Source organism: Tamandua tetradactyla, chromosome 5 (genome assembly GCF_023851605.1).
Source record: "Tamandua tetradactyla isolate mTamTet1 chromosome 5, mTamTet1.pri, whole genome shotgun sequence".
Taxonomy (NCBI): Eukaryota; Metazoa; Chordata; class Mammalia; order Pilosa; family Myrmecophagidae; genus Tamandua; species Tamandua tetradactyla.
This window is the reverse complement of record NC_135331.1, coordinates 91,641,487-91,663,360: the sequence shown is the minus strand read 5'-3', so window position 1 is coordinate 91,663,360 and position 21,874 is coordinate 91,641,487. Positions and strand designations below refer to the sequence as shown.

The window sequence follows — 21,874 nt, the reverse complement described above, 5'->3', positions numbered from 1 at the left end:
GGCACCTCCAAATCCTTGCAATGCTCCTCTTTGGGTGGGATCAAACCCAGAGTTCTTTTCCTATCAAGCCCCTTCCCCTGCTACCCCATCCTTCATGTCAGTGTTGGTTTGGACTTAACACTCTCTTTTCAGTGAGGCCCAGCTGTGGCTCTGGAATCCCACAGCATGACTCCAGACACCCCCTAGGTGGGCACCCCCAGAGCTGGGTGACAGAACTAAGACTGTTCAGCACCCAAAGCAAAAGCATCTGAGACTCTGCTCTTTGAACCCCTGTAACTTCAGCAAAGGTATTCCCCATCCACACTCTAACCAGAGCTTTGACCACTTGGAACAGCTAACTAAGTGCAGTGTAGGTCTGTAGGAGCTCTGATTACATTTCACAAAGTAAGGCAGAAAAACCAGAGTTCCTCCAGCCTGACTTTCCTAAGGCCTGGGATTTAACGAGAGTAGAAACAGTAGTCACCCTGGCCCTGTATGGATCTCACCACTATCTGAGCTACCTGCTCAGGTATGGCAATAAGCTGCTCAGGGCTTCTCTCATACTGGGCTTCCTCCCACCTCTGCCCTGGACAGGACAGTCAACACCACTATCCAGAACTGAGGTTAAATGGGGTTTGTGCCAGGGATAGGACCAAGAGGCCGGATGTGGCCCGCCCTGCTACCAGTAGGACCCAGAGTCAAAAGAAGGGAGGGGACCCAGGTGGAAACTTGAAACTTTTATTAAATACTTATTCACCCTTCTGCCACCACTGCCCAGAGCAGAAAAAAAAATATCAAAATGGAATTAAAAAAACAAAAAACAAACTAATCCCAATCCCCAGATGTCTATTTTCAAAACCACTCCCTGCCTCTGCCACAGAGAGGTTGGGGAGCAGTTGGGGAATGGAGGAGGCTGGGCATCCTTTTTCCAGCCACAGGCCCCTGAGGAATTCTGAGGAAGTCCCTGCTGCCAAATGGCCAGGCATCTGGGCTGGCCTCCAGGAAGGTGGTTATTGCTTGGAGGGGCAGGGGCTGGGAAACCCCTGTGGCAGGGCTGGGCCTGCTCGGCCCCTACTGAGCTAAAGAGCTGTCTGCCCTCTCCTGTGATGGGCAGTGACCAGTCGAGTTAGAGGACCAGTTCCAACAGCAGCCCAGATTTCCACCTGAGGAAGGGCAGAGAGGACTGAGAATGGGAAGAATGTTCTCTAGAGGAAGTGCAGCTGGCACACAGCTAATTTTGAGGGGAAGGCGCCCTGGTGATCAGTCTGAGGATCAGGCTTGTCCTGGTAGCTCCTGAGGATGATGTGCTCCCCCGATGTGGCTGCCTGGCTGTCCTCTTGGGGAGGGAACCTAGTCCCCTCAGTTGGCCATTTTCCTGTTGCTTCTTGCCCCGAGACCAATGTGACCACCTTTCATGTGTCAGCCACAGCTTCGCCCCTTGGAGGCAAGCACGCCTGTATGGCATAGCACCTTCTCCATCACGGTGTGGAAGCCAGCCCTCTCAGACTCAGCAGCCACTCTCAGACGCTGTGGTCTCCAGGGTCACAGCCCCTTGCTGCATGGCAGCAGCAGCCACACTGATGGCCTCCTCTAAGGTCTGCTGTTCTTCCAGCTGTAGAGAAAAGGATGGCGAGGGAAGGGGGAGAGTAAGACCCTCTATCTTAGATTCTCCTGGTTAACTATGTGGCCTATTTTTCGGAATTTCCTCCATCCACCCAGCGCCAGACAATGAGCATTTGGTAGGGCCCCGGTAAACAGGAATCTCACTGATAAAAGAGTTCTATACGGCTTGGCATGGCCAGAGGGCTTTGGAATAGTCCAAGATCAGAGAGGACAGTTCACTCTAGAGGGGAACGACTGGCTAGAGAGGACCTTACTAATCATTTACTTCAGCTACTTATTTTCCAGATGAAGAAACAGAGACAAGAAGAGATGAAGGACTTGAGTGCCAGATGGACGGCCATCAAAGCTGTCCTGAAGGCCAAAAAGGGCTTTACCACTCTGGCTCAGTCATGAAAGAGCCCGAGAGAGGCATGAGAGTACAAGCAGAATGGGATTTATCCTTTGAAATAGGCCTTTTTGAGTCAAATGCCCTTCTCTCTAAGATTACCATCTAATTTTCCCATCTTATTCCCTTCCCTGGGTGTGGGATCCCTTTTCCCACAAGACTTCTACCCACCTGCACTGCAATGTGTGTTCCGTTGGCTGTGGCCAACAGCGCCACCTGTTGATGATGAAGGGATGCTACACTCGAGTCCTCAGCCACCACAGCCCCAGAGGTAATGATTGTGACCTGAAATACAGAAGAATGAGGTTTTCCAATTCACATGCATTACTTCCCTCCACCCACCCCAAATGAAAATCCCCCCAAGCAAGATGACTGGGAACAACCCAGGATGGAATGGAGCAAACCATTACTGGGTCAGATTATTAGCTTGGGGTTGAACTAAGTAAGGTTGTTTTTTCTCCACCTTAGAACCCAACTTAGTTTAGGGACTCTCATCACAGAAGAAAACTGTAAAAGACACCAGAAAAAATATAATTTAGTTTCTTCGTTTGAAGATGGACTGAAGTCCATGGTAAAATGACTTGCCTATGGTTGCAAAGCAAATTAGGGGTAGGTTGAGATTTTGAAACTGCTTCTTGACTGAATTATTTTTAAAGATGAGTTGCTGATGGCCTAGTGGAGCTGTTGGTAAGAACCCATTTTGTGGGGCATCTCTGTCCTCATAAGAAGGTTTGACTAGCTTAGCCTACACTTTAACACCCACCTCACAGAAAGGAATAACAAGAGAACAAGAAACCCCAAGCAAACCGCCTGGTCATACGGGCTGCGTCTGGGTGCCATCGGCGCTGACCATGGTGACCGTATGTGTGCCAGACGTGGCAAGGTCGTCGTCAGGACTGGGAATAGTGAGGGTAGTGCTGCCGTGCTGGGTCACCATACTGATGGCACTCCCCAGGGCCTGCAGGTCTTCTGGGGACAGGCTGACCTGCCAATAGGAATTCAGATGAGTTGGGAGCTCCAGTCAAGGGTTGTCTGAAAGTTCCCAATGAGGATGTATCTGCTCTCTCAGACAAGATTAACTCATTGGTAAGATAGGTCAACTTCACATCACAGGACAGCAGGGGAGGGGTGAGTAAAACAAGTCCCAGGCCACAAAGAGAAGTTACACTAGAATAATTACATTGACCACATCTATTTATCATTACTCTGCCTTTGTGCTCTGTTTCATGCAATTCAGGGTTTCCTCCCCAGTTTTGTCCCCATGTCACTCTAAAAGGCATAGGTGCATTTGACAGTGAGGGTGTTGGCATGGCTCAGGTTACACTGTTGGTAAGTAACACTGGTGAAACTACATCCTGGGTTTTCAGATCCCATACCATGCTTTGACCTCTACACCAACATGCCTCTCTTGAGAAGGACATTTAAGTGCCTCATTCAAATGATCAGGAGTGAGTCAGCTTCTAAGTAAAGAGGGAAATACTAATTGCGTTTGAGAATTTCCAGAGACTGAGGTAGAAGCATAATAAGGAAGATGGACTGTGTCACAAGATTTGGTATGCTCAGCTTCAGTTCTCAGGTCCGTAAGAATAGAAAGGGAAACTGAGGGCCTGTACCTGCTGGGTGCCATCCTGAGTGATCAGAGCCACTTGGGGAGCCCCATTCTCCTCTGTCACCATTGTCACTTGAGCTGGGATGTCATCACCTTCTTCCTTCACCTCCGAAAGGTAAGCAATGCGGTGACGTTTGGGTGGTGGGCTCTCCTCGGCTGCAGAGGCGGCTGGGAGAGGAGAGCCCAGGCTGATACCTGCTGCTGGATGGCCATGGGAAGGCCCAGCTTGTCCTGCTCACCCCTGCCCACTCTTCTCTAGCTGCGCCCCTCACCCTCAAGCTGTTGTTGCTCATAAAGGGCCTGCTCACTCTCCTCCGTGGCCTCCAGCTCGCCGTGGGCGCTCCGCTTGTGCATGGCCAGGGTGGATGTCTGCCGGTAGGTCTTGCCACAGGTGCTGCAGGTGTAGGGCTTGCAGTGTGTGTGCACCACGTGGTGCTTATACAGGCTCGAGTATTCCGTGAAGCGCTTCCCACAGCCTGGTACTGTGCAAACGTATGGCTTCTCCCCTGGGGACACTGGGCTGTGAGGGGGGTGGGAACTGGGGCTGGCAAGGGGAAAACTAAGGGGACAGGGGTGGGGGACAGGGTTGGTGAAGGAAGAGCCACAGAGGGAGGGAGAGGGACTGAGATCTGGGACTATGACTGAACAGAGTTGGGGAAGATGGTGGTGGGACATAGAAAGAATGCGGGCATGGGACCATTAGACCCAGAGACAAGGTGAAGAGAAAATGGGACAGAGCAAGGCTGGTAAAGGGGCTGATGGGGGTTGCAAAGGGAGCAGGTCAGGGTAGGTAAGGTTGAGGGTGGGAGGGTTGAGAGTGGTAAACTGAGAGGCAGGAGATAGAAGGATAACTGAAGTGTCAGGTAAGAAAAGAAAGCAAAGGAGACACATGTGGCTGAGAGGACCTGACACAGAAGGCTGGACGTGGCACTGGGGAGGATGAAGATACACAGGAGTCACATGGACAATGGATGAGGTGAGGAGATGAAGGTGACAATTCACTCTGCCTTTTCCCCATCATTCCTGACCCTGACCACTTTCTGGGAGCTTAACTAGAGGGGGAGAATTCAGCGTGGGTATAGAGGGGTGGCAGGGAGCTGAAGGACCCCAGAGAGGGCTGGGAATACCTGTCAGATAGGACTTAATTCAAAATGGAAGAACCCTTCACTGTAAGTGGAAAAAGCGATTCTAGGCGAATGTTGAAAAACATAATCCCTTGCCTTGAGACCAGCATGAAATAGCTGGCCAAGGGCTCTCAGGCAGGGAGTTGAGAACATGTCTTACAGATCAGGAGCCAGTAAAGGGGTGAGGGCCATTAGAGGATGAACCTTGCATGCCAGCTGACCCACCTGTGTGGATGCGCACGTGATTCTTATAGTTGGTGGCACTGGTGAAGCCACGGCCACAGTGAGGCTCTGGGCAAGTGTAGGGCCTCTCGCCTGTGTGGGTGCGCACATGTACCTTCCGGATGTTAGAGGTGGTGAAGGAGCGGCCACAGCCCTCGAAGGGGCATCGGAAAGGGCGTTCACCTGCGTGTGGGAGGGGGGCGGGTGGCGGGTGTGAGGGTGGCTCAGCAGGGGTGGCCATGTCAGAGCAAGAAGCAGGGATGCATTAGGCGCCAGGTCTAGTCTGAATGGCGAGCTTAGAGCCCCTCTCCCACGGAGGAGGATACGGAGAGGCAGGACCCAGCCTACCAGTGTGGGTACGGACGTGCTTCTGCAGGTCTCCTGAGGTCTTGAAGGCCTTACTGCACAGCTCCTCTGGGCACTTGTATGGCTTCTCACCAGTGTGGGTACGCACGTGGCTCTTCAGCCCATATCCTGTTGGGGGGGCGGTGGGAGGCAAGGGTGTGACAAGCACCCTGCAGGACCTCATCTTCCACATTCCCACCTTCCTAATTCAGAGGCTCTCCACCTTGAGGTGTGCTCTGTGAGGTTCCAAATCTCTTGTGACTCAAGATGATGATTCTGCCTCTATCCCTCTTTCCCTGCCTGGGGAATTAAGAACTGAAAAAGCCCAGTCTGACCTCCTTCCCTCTCTAAAGGCAGCTGGAGCCATTCCAGATCATGAGCATGAGAGGGAACCTAAAGATCCTATGGTTTAAGGTGTTTCAGAGGAGGAAAATTAAGCCCAGAAGCACAACGGCCCACTTAATACCCCACAGCTGGCTGGTGTCAGAGCAGACATATGCAGTGGGGTCTCTCCACCAGCCCCTCAGGCTCTTTCAGCTAGCTTGGCCCATGCTGTCTCTTGCTTCAGTAACTGGGTTTCCTCCAGAGAAAGCACTTTGCAAATCAGAGCATTCTGGACACAGCAGTTTTATTTTTCAGGAAGGCAGCCTGGTATTGGGTTCCTTCAGGGAATTCCTAAAGGTGATTTAGAAAACCCTGCCCACAACTGGAAGCAATCCACCTTTGGTGTCCATCTAGGTAGGTTACCTGTGGCAAAGGCCTTTCCGCAGCTGGGGAAGTCACATCTATATGGACGGTCACCTGTATGTGCTCGTTCGTGCACCTGTGAAATAAGCAAGTATATAATGCAGACAGACAAGGATATGACCTCAGCTCTTTGGTTCTCTTTAGGGTCAAGAGCATCAGAATATCCAGATATCAGTCACCTCTTCTAGAGAGCCTTCCTTGATTCTCTTCCCTTCCTATACTCTTCATGTGTGACTTTGTACCTTGTGCTAACAATTCTGTTCACTCATTTCTTCCCTCCAAGAGGCAATGAGCAACTTGAGGGCAGGGACCAGTTTCAGTCAAAGCAGAAAGATAAAATTACAGCCTGGTGGGGAAGAAGGCAGAAGTGAGATCTGTCTATGGGCACCCTTACCTTTAAGTGATGAGCGGTGGTGTAGAGACGCCCACAGCCCTTGTAGCCGCAGCGGAATGCTCTGTCCCCAACCTGCTGTCCTTTGCCATTATGGGGAGCCTGGCTGTCCTGCAGCACCTGAGGGGAAAATTTTGGAATCCTTACATGTATACCCCCCACCAAGGGGAGAGGAAGGGTGTTACACAGGGCCCAGTTCGCAGCTTAAGACCCAATAAACAGGGTTAAACCTGCCAGGAACCTCTAGTGGACAAAGACAACCTAGGGTGGCACATCTGGGAACAGACAGCAGAAGTAATAGGACTGGCATGTAGAGTCACCCCTCCCACCTCTGATGGACAGAGGCAGGACTAAACATCATCAGGGCTGTGACAGCTATCAAAGAAAGAGTATCTCCTCAGACATCTAGGTTGTCCAAATAGCCACACTTGACCTAGGGTGGGTCCCAGAATCCCTGTTTGACCAAACACACTCAGGAGGTCTTAATTCTGGACACCTTCATCTTCTGAAAGGAGAAGCCCATTCTTTCTCATCAGATACTTGCGTTCAGAAGGGGCATTTACAAGAGGGCCTGCTGTGGGGATGAGCTCACTTAAGTTCAGTTGGCAGGGTGTGGGGCCCAGAGTGAGGTAGCTATGACAAGTAAACTTCAGAAATAGGACGGCCTGGGGGCTACAAGCCCTCATCAGAAGTCTCAGCTCTAACCTTAGTGCCCGGCTAATTGACAATTCCTTCCCTTTCATCTCCTTTCCTGAGAACATTGCTATAGTCACCCATTTCACACCAGACTCTGGCTACAGCAAGTCTCTACTCTTCTGCTTTCCTGGCCAGGTTTCCTGATGGAATCATCCTTCCATTTTTATTTCTGGGATGCTTACTGGATCACACTTTGGCCTTTCCAGGAGCTCTTGAAACAAGACTCCTGAAGTCATGGTGAGTAAGGGACAAAAAGTTAGGCCAAATTCATGGTAAGGTCTGTCTAATCAGGGGGTCAAGCAACTGAGAAAGTTTCACAGATAATTAAGCAGCTAGTGGGGGTGGAGGGGGAAGGGTTATAGGTGGCCAAGCCTACTCAGGAACTTGGATTTCATTCCCATGTCTTACTAGGTTCGGGAAATCGAGAGAATCAAGGAACATCAGAGCTGGAAGTGACCTCTGAGATCATCTGGTCCCATCTCATCAGATTAGAGAAGAATAAGCTGAGGCTGGGGAGAGGAGTGACTTGTTCAAGGTTAAACGAGGGAGAGGCAGAGCCAGGACAGATCTCAGGACTCATGAGTTAAAGCCTGATTCCCTTTCCATCAGCAGCAAGTCTCAAATTTGCCTCTAAAATAGTCCTTGGACAACAGGTAGGGGCAGGCAAAGCCCAAAGTACACTGCTATAAAGTTTTGTGCTTTATAAAAGACATGCGATTTCTTCCATGATACAGCCACAACAGTTTTAATATAAAAAATCAACTCCACCACAAATCTTTGGATAAAACTGGTACTGTAGAAAGATGTGCCACCCTGAGACTTGGTGTACCACACCAGGGAGAGAATACCTTGTTTTGGAAAGTGCATGGATTTCTGTCCCATCCCAGACAGAACCACAACTCCAACAGAGAATGTTTTGATTGACTGACATTTGGAGAGCTAGGATCCTACTCCTTTTCAGTTGTGCTACTGTCCAGGCCTCATGTTCCAAGAATCCCAGCTACTTTGTTGCATTTGCCCTCATCATTGCCTCCTGAGGTTATATTCTCAAATGACTACATGAGTCGCAGAGAGGAAATAAATACAAGAACATCTGACCTCAGTAGATTGAAAAACTAATAAAAGTCACTGGCAAGGGTTTTTCCCAACAACACAAAGGATTACTACAACGGCCAAAGTGAAGCAGGGCCTAAATTCCCACCATATAGATGTCACTGCTTCTTACAGCTGCCTCTCTTCTGCAGAGAAAGCATAAACAAGGGTGAGTATAAACAGCTGTCAGTGGCCCCAGCCAGGCTGTGATGTACTCCCTGGACAATGACATGTGAGGGATGTGCTGGGGGAGGGAAGGGCAAAAGTAGTAGCCCAAGCACAGGACTGCCCTTGTCCTCATTTTTTTTTCCCTTGTCTTCTTGAGACGTAGAAGTTCTGGCAGGTCAAAGGGCAGTGGGAATGTAAAACCCTACTATCTAGAGAAATGATGGGTGGCCATCAGGCAAGGTGTGCTTACCTTGCTGGCATACTGCTCCAGGGCTACCACCGTGTCTGCACTGAAGCCCTCATCCTCCTCTGTGGCCAGATCCTCCAAGCCCACCTCTGTCTTCATGGCCAGGATGGTGCCATCCGATGGCACAGCCATAGGGTGGTGAATGTAGGCAGTGGAGCCGTCTTCCAGCTGGACGGCTTCCAGAGCGCTGGGGTCATAGCCCTCTGCAGAGAACCCACAGCTAGCCCAGATACTACCCAAAGGGAAAAGACAGAGTGGGGACCCTGGCTAAATTTAGGTTAATGAGTTATCTATACCAAGGAGAATTTCAGCATCAAGTTTCTCCTGGAAGGTTTCCCTCCTCTTCTCTCTACCTTGGTGATTTACCCTTGCTGTCCTCTTTCTGGGGCTGTCTCTCCTAAGGATGAGCTTTCCTTTGGAGCACTGATTGGGAACTCACAAACTCCATGACAACCCGACAGGGGACCATCATTATGCTGGCCTAGATGACCACAAAATGGTCATCCTGACTGGTTGCTCTTCACTCCCTCTAGTTTCATCCAGGCAGCACAGCACCCAGCGGGAACTCTCCAGAACACAAATATGAACATGTGTCATCTGCCTGCTAAACAGTTCAACTTCTTTCTACTGGCTCAGAATAAAGACCCAAATCCTTATCCTGATTCTCAAACTTTTCAAGTGCTCTGACTCTCATCTTACCCATGTCACCTTCATTCCCAGTCCTCTAGCTCCAGCAGTTCCTTGAACATGCCATCTTTCTTCCTCCTGCTTCTGGGTTTGCACAAGCTGCTCCTTCTGTCTGGAGTACTGGAACCCTCTCTGTCCCTCTCTTCCCTTAGCAAATTCTACTCCACCCTTCAGTGCTCAGCTCAAAAGTAACTTTCTCAGAGAAGCCTTCCCTGACCCTGATTACAGCTTGCAATTGTCAGTTCATCAATGATAATGTGCTTTACTTCTATTTCCAACACTAGAGTCTAGGACATTAGGGACTGTGTCTTCTAACTCCTATATCCTCCATACCTGACACCATGCTGGTACACAGTTGTCACTCAAGAAATTACTTGTAGAAAGAATAAATCATTATTCCTCAATAACTTATAACCTTCATTTTAGGTATTGGTAAGTGTTTACTTTTAGTCTTGGATGATGTCACCAGGTTCTACCCAAAGTCCTAAAATTGTGGCTGTGCTGGAGCCAAAGCCATTATCAGGGCCCATGCTACTGACCCCTGACGCTCAGCTTCCTGGTGACAGAAACAGCTGCTCTTATAGACCACATCAAGGAAGGTGGGTGAGGCTACTAATCCAGGTGAGCCTGTAGGTACTTTGGGGACCAAGCTCCCACGTCTACACCTTGACCCCCATAGTGTGCCACCCCATCCCCAACCACTGCCAGTTCTTCCTCCCTTGCTTCTCCCCAGCCCAGATGACTAGGACCCCACCTTTGGGTGTGCGGTGTATGTAGGCCATGCTGCCATCTTCCAGCTGCACGGGCTGTCCATCCTCAAAGGAGAAAGATTCTGCAATGACAGCAGTAGCTTACTCTGGAGTTCAGAGCCATGAAGCCGTCACTCAGTGGGGGCTCCCCTGCCTTTCTCCAAAAAGCAAGTATATACTGGGTTGGAGGGTGGCGCTCTCACCTTTCTGCACTGTCACTTGGTGAATATATGCAGTGGTCCCATCCTCAAGCTGGATCACTTGCCCTTCAAGCAGCTTCTCTTCTGTAGAAATGCAGAGAAACTGGTCAGGACCATATGAAGGCTGAGAAATTCTGCCTATTTTTAGCAAAGGCCTATTTGAATCTGGGCAGTAGTTTGCTTGTCTAAGCACAGGTACATTTACATTCTCTGAGTTACTTTGTTCCCTGCCTGTCTAGGCCTGGGTCTCAGAGGCACTGGGTGGGGAAGATACTCTGCCATGAAGGGACCCTACAACTCCCAATAGATTCCCTTCTTGTTATTCATAGGAAGAGCAACTTCACTTATTATTGCACCTATGTCTGCCTAAGTGGGGACGTCCAATCTAATGATAAATTGCTGAAATTGTACTAAATGGAGAACATAGGATACACGTAAACCTGAAAAGGCCCCAGAGAGTCAAAATACAGATATGGCTCAAACTAATTAAATCAAAGTACCTGCCCTTGCTTTCCTCTGTGGAATTGGGACAAAACCCAGACCATTCGATGTGGCAGTATAACCCAGTGTCTAAAAGCAACAGGGTCTGAAACCAGCCAGGCCTTCTGGGTTTGAATTCTAGCTCTACCTGTGTGACTTTGAACAGCTTATTTAAACCCTCTGTGCCTCAGTTTCCTCTTCTTAAAATGGGGATTAAAAATGGAGTCTTTCTCATAGGGTTGGTGTGAGGGTTAAATGAATTTATAATATAATATACCTGGAACAGTGTAGGGTACATGGTCAAACTTCAATAAATCTTAGCTTTTATTACAATAATCCCAGTCACATTTTAGAAGAAATAGAAAGTAAAGCAATGCAGAGCTATGCGAGTGTGACTATTATGTGGCCACCCAGGTCTTTTCCCTGAGCCACTGTTGAGTAATGTCTCCTTCATTGATCTTTGATATTTTCCTTTAAATTTTCCAATAAAAAATTCACTCGCTTAAGGGAACACAAAAAGCAGTGTAAAATTTATAAGACTATAGATTTCCAAAGATATCAATCTTCTTTTATCTCAGATCCTCACTGGAAAGTACTACTAAGAGCTAAAACTCTATGCAAAGAATTAGACAGACTGCTTCCCTGTGTCTAGTGCATTTGAGAGAGGGGTTGAGAGAAAGGAAGGGAAAAAGAATAGAAGGATGAAGAGAGACTGAAGAATTAATGACAACTGGTTTGTTCATCCTTTTCTTTAGAAGTTTCAGGTTTAGGAATTTGAAGCTCTTATGATACGGGAAAAGGACCAAGCAGCTACTTTCAGCTCAGCATTTTACTGATGTTTCCCCATCAGGGGAATGTATAGCCTTGTCCCCAGACTGAGTCTTCGTGGGGTCAGAAACTAACAGTTCTACAATTCAGCTGAAGGTAGATGAGATGGAGACAAAGATAAGAAATGGAAGGAAAAGGCAGCTGACATGAGGGGAGAGGGACTCATTATTTTCCCTCCCACGCAGTGAGCAGAGGCTACATTTGCAGATACTCTATCTGCACACAGATAGATACTCTATCTATCCTGGCAAGGGCACTGGCTACTTGGGATTCTGAAAGCACCAGCAGAACTGCTAGCAGAGTGCACATTGCTTCAAGGCAGAAAACTAAATGTTAAGAAAAGTTGAGAAAAGTTTTTAACCTAGGATTTCCTCTGACAATCAGAGAATACAATGGAGAGAGGTGGGAGGGGAGATGACTGACTGAATTGACCCTTGTATCTCTTATAGAGGTGACCATACATCTCCATTTGCCCAGTACAGTTCCAGTACATTTATTAATAGCACACCCTTCCAGTCTCAAAAGTGTCCAGCATGCATTTATACTTACCCTGATTATAGTAATAAGTCTCATAAAAATATTAGGGCTCCTGCTAGCTAAACTGGACCCAGACAAAGATGCCTGCTGACAAAAGTACTTCTGTCAAGAGCTTCTGAGGAACTTACTAGTTAGACACCTTTCAGCATAGTGCAGTTCTGGTTTCTGAAGGCCAGTTTACCCTGGGTGGTATAAAATCCATTGCAAGTAAGTACGTGTGTGTGTGTGTGTGTGTGTGTGTGTGTGTATTTGCATGGTTGTGCACATTGCAACACTAGGGAGAAGCAGGGAACAAAGCCATGGAATGTGACAACAGAATGATAAATGGGAAGGTGGAGAAGATAAAGACACCCAGACATGAAAAGGAAAGACATAAGAAAAGAGTGTGGCTTTGTCAGGCAAAGTGTGGCTGCTTAGTTTTTTTTGACTGTTTTGACTGACTGATTCAACCAGTAATTCACAGTAGAAGACTGGAAACTGGGAACTAACAGGGTCCAAGGAGTAAATACAGCCCTAATTACAGCTCCTAAATTCTTCCATCCCACTGAGATTATAACAGAGGGGCAAAACTTGTGATGGAACCTGCATATAGAGGGTTACAGGCTTCAAAAGTATTCTGGAGACAACATGAAAAAGTGAGAAGGGCCATAGCCCAAATACCCCTAAAGAGTGGGATAGCAAGATCAAAGGGGATGGTGGAATTATACAGAGAAGGTAGGCTTTAACAATGAATATGATTGCTGAATCATTAAATCAATATTTCTTTTAGTCTCCAGTATCTTAGAGCAGCTAGAAGGAAAAACCTAAAACCTACCATACCAAACTCTGAAATCTGTACAACCAATTATTGTGTTATGCTTTGAAATTTATTGCTTTTTTGTCTATATGTTATTTTTCACAAAAAAGGAAAAAAAAGTCAATTGTCAATTGTGATGACAAAGAAATATTTATTCCTTTTAGCCTCCTATTCTTAGAGCAGCTAGAAGGAAAAATCTGAGATGGAATGGTAGCCCATGACAAACTCTGGGATCTGTCCTGTGACTACTTGTTGAAGAGTGCTTTGAAAACGATTGCTTTTTTCTTTCTTTGCTTTGTATATGTTACATTATACAACTAAAAAGAAAGTATTCTGGAGAAGTGACATTCTCAAGAAAATGAAGCCAGCCAGAAACCACATTTGTAGACAGCTCTTGATGAGAAAGTTTCCAAAACGGACCCATACACACTGTCATTTGGTTAACTTACTGATGAGATTAAGGGGCCTCTTTAGTTATCATCCAGAAGCAGATAATTTAAAATTAAATAAATAAGAAACTTATCTGTAAACTTGGGAGCTAAAATACATCATGAGCTGTGTTGGAATGAAAGAGGGCAATGTTGTAATGACAATGCAATCACGAGAATGTGGTGCTTGTGGAGACTAGAAAAGGCAGAATTAAGGGTGCATAGGTGGTTCAGTGGTAGAATGCTCATCTTCCATGCGGGAGACCTGGGTTTGATTCCCAGACCATGCACCCCCGCCCTGCTCCAAAAAAAAGAGTAGGAATAAGGCAGTGTTTACCTAGTGCTGATCAAGGAAGCAGGCCATGCCCTTTGGCATGAATGAGAATACTGGCAAGAAAGGAAGAGCTCGTAACTGTGCACATCCATGGCATTCAATAACTCTGATCTGATTCTACAACCACCATAACTTCAATTCCTTGCGAGTAGGGGTACAGCTGCCAGATAAAATACAGGATGCCCATGCTAATCTCAATTTCAGATTAAAAACTTTTTTTTAGCATTTTTTTTTATTACTTTAGTATTTTATACCGTCTTCATGCATGTCTATTTCATGTAATATCTGGGACATGCTTATACTGAAAAATTATTTGTTGCTTATCTAAAATTCAGACCTAATTGTGCATCCTGTCTTTTTATTTGCTAAAGCTGGCAACCGAGTGGAGACTAAGGAATAAGATCAATGCTCGGGTGTCCTTATCTGAATCTAGGAGAGTATCCACATGCAGTAGATGCTCAGTAGCTGAGTGCTTAAATTTGCATCAATTAAGATGATGAACAGCTTCTAGAAAGCCCTTGAGAAAATAGAAAGGGAGTATTTGGAACGTGGGGAAATCATGGTTAGCATGATGTTCATTCATTCCAAAAATATTTATTAGCAATTCATTATACATAAGGATTTCTACCTTTGAGAGGCTGTGGCTCCTATAGCCAGGAAGTTGGACTTTCTAGCTTACCTTATTTCCTTTTCATCAAGTACCATATGAGATTCTCATGCAGAGCCAGTTGTGGTGGAGGGTGTGAGGTGGGCAAGTGGAGGGCAGGATGGGGTTCTGAGTTCCCGAGAAATTCCCACCTTTGATAGCTTGCTGGATGTAGGCTGTCGTCCCGTCACTGAGGGTCACTGCCTGCAGACCCAAGCTCTCCATGGCAAACTACCGTTTGTGCACTCAGACATGAAGGTGGTTTTTGGCCAGCAATGAGAACCACAGCTAAGGTCAGAGATTTCCTTCTAGGTCACAAATCTGAAAATACAGTGACACAGAATGAGTTGTCAGGACACACAGGGAAGGAGTAAATGAAACCAGCATCGGGCACTACCTACCCCTTCCTAGCACATGTAATGTTGGAGTTACCTACTTCAGTAGGTAATGTTTAATGTATGTCGCCTTAGTGAGACTCTGGGCTCCAGTCTGGTTTCTAGTTCATTATGGTTTCTTCAGCACTTTATGACTGACTCATGTGTGAGGTGGGAAAAGCCAGAGTTTCCTGCCAGGAGGACTACCTCTGCATTGCCGAGGCATGGAACCTGCCTCTAGCAGTAGACCCCATCTCTTGTGAAGGCTGCAGGAAGCCCACGGCCTCCATTCTAGGTTGAGTAGTTAGGATGTCCTTTGCTAATCATCCACAGAATTCTCCTGGGTGAAATCCTGACTGCCTACTTGAATTCTCACAACTTTCCAGTTAATCACCTCCATCGGTACTGCCAAACCTGCTTTTTAAAAAATATTTTTATTGAGAAATATCCACACATGTACAGTCCAAACATATCATACAAACAATGGCTCACAATATTATCACACAGTTGTATATTCTTCACCATGATCATTTTTACATTTGCATCATTTCAGAAAAAGAAAAAAAAAAGAACTCATAAATCCCATATTCCTTACCCCTCCTTCTCACTGACCCACAGTATTCCTTTTTTTTTGATAATTCCATTCTACATATATAATCAGTAATTCACAATATCATCACATAGTTGCATATTCATCATCATGATTTCTTAGAACATTTGCATCAATTCAGAAAAAGAAACAAAAAGACAGAAAAAAATTCATACATACCATCATACCCCTTACCCCCCCTTTCATTGATCACTAGCATTTCAATCTAAATTTATGTTAACATTTAGAGTTGAATGTTTTTTTAAAACATTTTAAAATGTTTTATTTCCTATTATTTATTCCCTATTATTTATTTCTATTCCATATGTTTTACTCATCTGTTGATAAGGTAGATAAAAGGAGCATCAGACACAAGGTTTTTACAATCACACAGTCACACTGTGACAGCTGTATCATTATTCAATCATCCACAAGAAACATGGCTACTGGAACACAGCTCTACATTTTCAGGCAGTTCCCTCCAGCCTCTCCATTACATCTTGACTAACAAGGTGATGTCTATTTAATGCGTAAGAGCAATCTCCAGGATAACCTGTTGACTCTGTTTGGAATCTCTCAGCCATTGACACTTTATTTTGTCTCATTTCGCTCTTCCCCCTTTTTGACCCACAGTATTTCAATCTACCCAATTCTTACCCTTTATATTTATATATTTTTATCCTTATTTTTTTTTAAACTCATCTGTCCATACCCTAGATAAAAGGAGCATCAGATACAAGGTTTTCACTCACACGGTCACACTGTAAAAGCTATATAGTTACAGAGTCTTCTTTAGGAATCAACTGCCACTGGTACACAGTTCAACAATTTCAGTTACTTTCCCCCAGCCACTCCAATACACCATTAACTAAAAAGGGATTTCTAGATAATGAGTAAAAATAACCTCAAGGATATTTAGTTTCATTTTTCTCTTCCCCCTTTTGGTCAAGAAGGCTTTCTCAATCCCATGATGCCAGGTCCTGGCTCATCCCGGGTTTCTGTCCCATGTTGCCAGGGAGATTTACACCCTGGGAGTCATGTCCCACTTAGAGGGGAGGGTAGGGAGTTCACCTGCCAAGTGAGAGGCTACATTCGAGCAACAAAAGAGCAAACCTGCTTTTATGTCAGGGCACCCAGAGAGAAGGATTATGTCACAATGCAGACACTGCTGCTTGAAGCCAGAAGCAGTCAGCTGGGACTCTGGCAGCCCTGAGGACTGAGTGAGTCACAGTTCTTGGCATAACTATAGCCCATTTAACACATTGGTTGGGATACTCCATCTTACACTTGGCATCTCATCTAGAATTATTCATTCATCTGTCTATAAACATTTATTGAATGGGCTACGCTCTGGGGATACCAATACTATTACTACAACAGTAACAGCAAACACTACTGTAGTGCTAACCATGTACTAGGCATTGTACATAAACTAACTCATTCAATCTACAATGACCCTATAATTAAATATTTATTATTATCCATTTTACCAATGAGAACTAAAGCCCAGAGAGGTTAAGTAATTTGCTCAAGATTACACAGCAAGTAAGTGGGGCAGCAGGATTTAAGTCCAGGCCATCTGGTACCAGAGTTTGTACTCTTAAATACTCTACTACGCTGCTTAGTCCAGAGGTTCTGGGTGGTGGTGGTGGTGTTGTTTGGCTGACAAATGGCTTTTTTTTTTTTTGCATGGACAGGCTCTGGGAATTGAACCTGGGTCTCCAGCTCGGCAGGTGAGAATTCTTGCCACTGAGTCACTGTCACACCACCCAACAAATGACATTTTATTGAAATGTCTTCTTTTGCAGCTCTGAACTAGTTGGGTATTCCACTGTTGGTGTCATCTGTAACATCATGTGGGTGGTGGGCAGTCCCAAGAATTTCTTTAATAGTTTCAGAGAGTTCTCTGGCTAAAGATGGGTGCCACGTCTGTTGGGTTGTATTGCCAATTTCATTAAAAGAAGTATTTCCATTGCACTTAATGCTTTTCTGCTTCTTTCTTTCACTGAGTGGTTCCATAAGGGCTTTGATGATCAAGTCAGAAGCAGATCATTTGTTCTGAACGGTCCGTTTCACCATAATCCTTAGACCCTTCCAGTCACCAGTTACCTTGGAGAGGTCATCACCAGCCTTTCTTGAGACAGACTCAGAGAGCTGATTCTGGGGGCCAGGATAAACATGGCATTGACTTCCTCACTGGTGCCACCCTGGGCACACAATTTTGATCTTGCTGAAGTTGAACTTGGGTGGTATGGTGGAGATGGCTGGTGTAGGATGAATCGTGTTTGGCATGACCAAAGGAAGTTATACCTTGGCTTTCTCTGAGTGGAAAGCCTAGTACAGAGGTTCTTAACTGGGAAGTTATGAACCCTGAAGTCACCCGCAAAAAAATTTTTGTTATATGAGTCTGTGAATTTTCATGAAGAAAGTGGAATCCAAGGGGATAAAGGTAAAGAACCACTAGCCTAGGTAGGAATTCTGACATCTGACCATCCTTCTCTGGTCTCTTAAGATCCTGGCAGTGACTCCAACCTTGTCCAGAAGAATCCTGATAACTCCCAGATGGCTCTTATCTCATGAAAGTTCTGGTCCTGGTTGCTCTTCACCTTCCATATGACTATCAACTTTCATTTTTTTAATCCAGGAGACCATTCATTTGGTAATCTATTTTAGTCAGAGAATACGCTGAAACTACTAATAGGATACACATGAGAGACCCAGGTCTCTGCCTACAGCAAACTGTAGATCGAATGGGATTAAAAATGGCTTTTAATCTTCCTGTCTGGGGCCCTGTGGCTTCTGCAGCAATAATGAGTTCAATTTAGCATGTCTGCATTCTACTGAAATTTCCCAGGGAAAATCAGTGGTATGTATTTAAGAGTATGGGCTCAGACAGCCTGAGTTTTAATCCACTAGAAGCAAGGATAGAAACTCTATTCTTGGGCAAGTAACTGAACCTCTCTAAGCTTCAGACATTCCTTCTAAAAACTGGAGATAACAGTGCCACTTGCACAGGTTGCTGTTAGGATTAAATGATGTCATATATGTAAGTATTTAGCATGGTGCTAGCATATGGGAAGTATTCTATAAAAACTGGCTCTGCGAACAAGGGGAAGGAAGAAGAACCTATTGGTTGGGAGATGCTATTAAACAATGCATACTTCTAAAAGGTAGCCAAGAATTTTGGCAACAGCCCTGGAACAGAAGTTAGCAGAACGGGCTTCTTATGTTGATTCTACCTCCTATGTCTGCCTCCTTATCTGTTAAATAAAGTTAAGGCCCCAAAGACCCCCAGATTCCTCGCAGTGCTCATGTTAATTATACATATCACATATGTAGTCCTTAATATGTGCCAGACAGTGTTCAAACCATTTTACCTATATTAACTCCTTTAGCCTTAAAAATAACCCTATGAAGGCCAAGTCCCTGATCTTTATTTTTAATTTCTTTAGAAAAAGAATCTTCAAGGAATTTATTAGCTCTATAACTTGTGTTCCAGGTACAAGTAAGTTTATTTCCCAAGTTTGCAAAGGATATCAAATATAATTTGCTCCTTTCACACAATCAATTACAGACTGCCACTTTTACAGTGAATATAAATACTGAACAGGAATAGATATTTTTTCCTTTAAACTAGGCTTGTCAAAACTTTTTCTCCAAACAGCCAAAATGTCCATCAACAGACGAGTGGCTGAACAAACTGTGGTATATACATACGATGGAATATTATGCAGCTTTAAGACAGAATAAACTTATGAAGCATGTAATAACATGGATGGACCTAGAGAACATTATGCTGAGTGAGTCCAGCCAAAAACTAAAGGACAAATACTGTATGGTCCCACTGATGTGAACCGACATTCGAGAATAAACTTGGAATATGTCATTGGTAACAGAGACCAGCAGGAATTAGAAACAGGGTAAGATAATGGGTAATTGGAGCTGAAGGGATACAGACTGTGCAACAGGACTAGATACAAAAACTCAAAAATGGACAGCACAATAATACCTAATTGTAACGTAATTATGTTAAAACACTGAATGAAGCTGCATCTAAGCTATAGTTTTTTTTTGTTTCTTTGTTTGTGTCTTTTGTTTTTTTTCTTTTTCTTTTATATATATATATATTTTTATTATTATTATTTTTATTTTTTTCTCTATATTAACATTCTATATCTTTTTCTGTTGTTTTGCTAGTTCTTTTCCTAAATTGATGCAAATGTACTAAGAAATGATGATCATACATCTATGTGATGATATTAAGAATTACTGATTGCATATGTAGAATGGAATGATTTCTAAATGTTGTGTTAATTTCTTTTTTTTTTAATTAATAAAAAAAAAATTTTTTTTTCTCCAAGGAACTTTACTCCTAAGGAGAAGACTCCTCTCATCACCAAAGGGTCTGAGCCTGGAGCCCCAGAAGGGCTGCTATATACTCAACAATTCTTAAAAGCCTCCTGTTTTATCTTAAAAAACTCATGCGAATTTTGCACTGTTATTAAACTTTCTTCAGATTGTTTCTAATCAGCATTCAGTGATTAAAGGTGGGGCTAGTATAGCCTCTCCCGAGGGCAGTGTGGAACCAGGAAGCTAGGGGTGGGGTTGCCAAATGATCTTGCAACCCTGCTACTAGGCATATACCTCGAGGAACTGAGAGTGGGGACACAAATGGACACCTGCACACTGGTGCTCACGGCAGGGGTGGGTGGTGGGTGGGGCTGATTAGCAATGGATGGAGGTAGCCTAAGAGTACAATGATTGAGGAATGGAAGGCAAACCCCTGATCTTGAGGCTTGTTCTTCTGAAGCTTATTTCTGTAGTGGAGAAGCTAAGCCTACCTATAGTGATGCCTAGGAGTTACTTCCAGAAAACCTCTTCTGTTGCTCAGATATGGTCTCTCTCTCTCTAAGCCCAACTCTGCAAGGAAAATTATTACTCTCCCCTCTACATGGGACAAGACATCCAGGTGTGAAAGTCTCCCTGGTGACATGGGACACGACTCCCAGGGATGAAACTGGCCCTGGCACTGTGAGATTGACAATGCCTTCCCAACCAAAATGTGAAAAATGTATTATTGACTAAGAGAGTTCAAATAAGAATCAAGAGGCTATTCTAGAGGCTACTCTTACACAAGCTACAGTTAGATATTGCTAATTCCAGGGTTTGCCAAACCCCAACAAGAATCATTCCTGTTAACCCTAAAGAACACCTAGGGCTCTATCTGAGATTCTACAAAGTTTCACTCACTAAGATTATTTTCCAGAAACCTACAGCCTCCAGATGGTTCCTAGGCCACATAAGTCCTGAAACCCAGAAGGGCCAGCCTCTTCAAGAACATCAACTAGCTCCGTCCCCCATCCCATATTATTAATACCCCTTCCCAACATGAAAACATTAGAATGGACATAGCCCAAGTACTCCACAGATTGGGAGAAGGATCAGAGGAGAAGGAGGAGTAAAACAAAGACAGGATTTAACAAACCAGTATGACTGCTGAATCATTATATTGATATTTCTCTTAGTCTCCAGTGTCTTGGAACAGTTAGAAGGAAAAACCTGAAATTGTGGAACTGTAATCCATATCAAACTCTGAAATCTGTTCTATAACTACTTGTTACAATGTACTTTGAATTTATTGTTTTTTTTAATTAATTAAAGAAAAAAAGAAATTAACACAACATTTAGAAATCATTCCATTCTACATATGCAATCAGTAATTCTTAACATCATCACATAGATGCATGATCATCATTTCTTAGTACATTTGCATCAATTTAGGAAAAGAACTAGCAAAACAACAGAAAAAGATATAGAATGTTAATATAGAGAAAAAAATAAAAATAATAATAATAAAAATATATATATAAAAAAGAAAAAGAAAAAAAAACAAAAGACACAAACAAAGAAACAAAAAAAAAACCATAGCTCAGATGCAGCTTCATTCAGTGTTTTAACATAATTACATTACAATTAGGTATTACTGTGCTGTCCATTTTTGAGTTTTTGTATCTAGTCCTGTTGCACAGTCTGTATCCCTTCAGCTCCAATTACCCATTATCTTACCCTGTTTCTAATTCCTGCTGGTCTCTATTACCAATGATATATTCCAAGTTTATTCTCGAATGTCGGTTCACATCAGTGGGACCATACAGTATTTGTCCTTTAGTTTTTGGCTGGATTCACTCAGCATAATATTCTCTAGGTCCATCCATGTTATTACATGGTTCATAAGTTTATTCTGTCTTAAAGCTGCATAATATTCCATCGTATGTATATACCACAGTTTGTTTAGCCACTCTTCTGTTGATGGAGATTTCGGCTGTTTCCATCTCTTTGCAATTGTAAATAACGCTGCTATAAACATTGGTGTGCAAATGTCCGTTTGTGTCTTTGCCCTTAAGTCCTTTGAGTAGATACCTAGCAATGGTATTGCTGGGTCGTATGGCAATTCTATATTCAGCTTTTTGAGGAACCGCCAAACTGCCTTCCACAGTGGTTGCACCATCTGACATTCCCACCAACAGTGGATAAGTGTGCCTCTTTCTCCGCATCCTCTCCAGCACTTGTCATTTTCTGTTTTGTTGATAATGGCCAT

At 44.5% G+C, this 21,874-nt stretch overlaps 1 protein-coding gene across 10 annotated transcripts in view; it reads right to left on the bottom strand.

Annotated features, from left to right (window-relative positions):
• Positions 1-686: 686 nt before the first annotated feature.
• Positions 687-21,874, bottom strand: part of ZNF76 (zinc finger protein 76) — a 37,429-nt gene continuing 16,241 nt past the window's right edge. For 4 of the 10 annotated variants that reach the window (XM_077161558.1, XM_077161557.1, XM_077161560.1 and 1 more), the window contains 13 exons: positions 14,466-14,634; positions 10,268-10,348; positions 10,070-10,147; positions 8,632-8,831; positions 6,429-6,545; positions 6,035-6,110; positions 5,291-5,416; positions 4,946-5,125; positions 3,869-4,102; positions 3,601-3,764; positions 2,808-2,972; positions 2,159-2,272; positions 687-1,591 (listed from right to left, as the gene is read on the bottom strand). In XM_077161558.1, the coding sequence (XP_077017673.1) occupies positions 1,487-1,591; positions 2,159-2,272; positions 2,808-2,972; positions 3,601-3,764; positions 3,869-4,102; positions 4,946-5,125; positions 5,291-5,416; positions 6,035-6,110; positions 6,429-6,545; positions 8,632-8,831; positions 10,070-10,147; positions 10,268-10,348; positions 14,466-14,538 (1,713 nt within the window). In that variant the 5' untranslated portion in view covers positions 14,539-14,634 and the 3' untranslated portion in view covers positions 687-1,486. The other 6 variants (XM_077161564.1, XM_077161562.1, XM_077161561.1 and 3 more) reach the window with 6 other exon arrangements.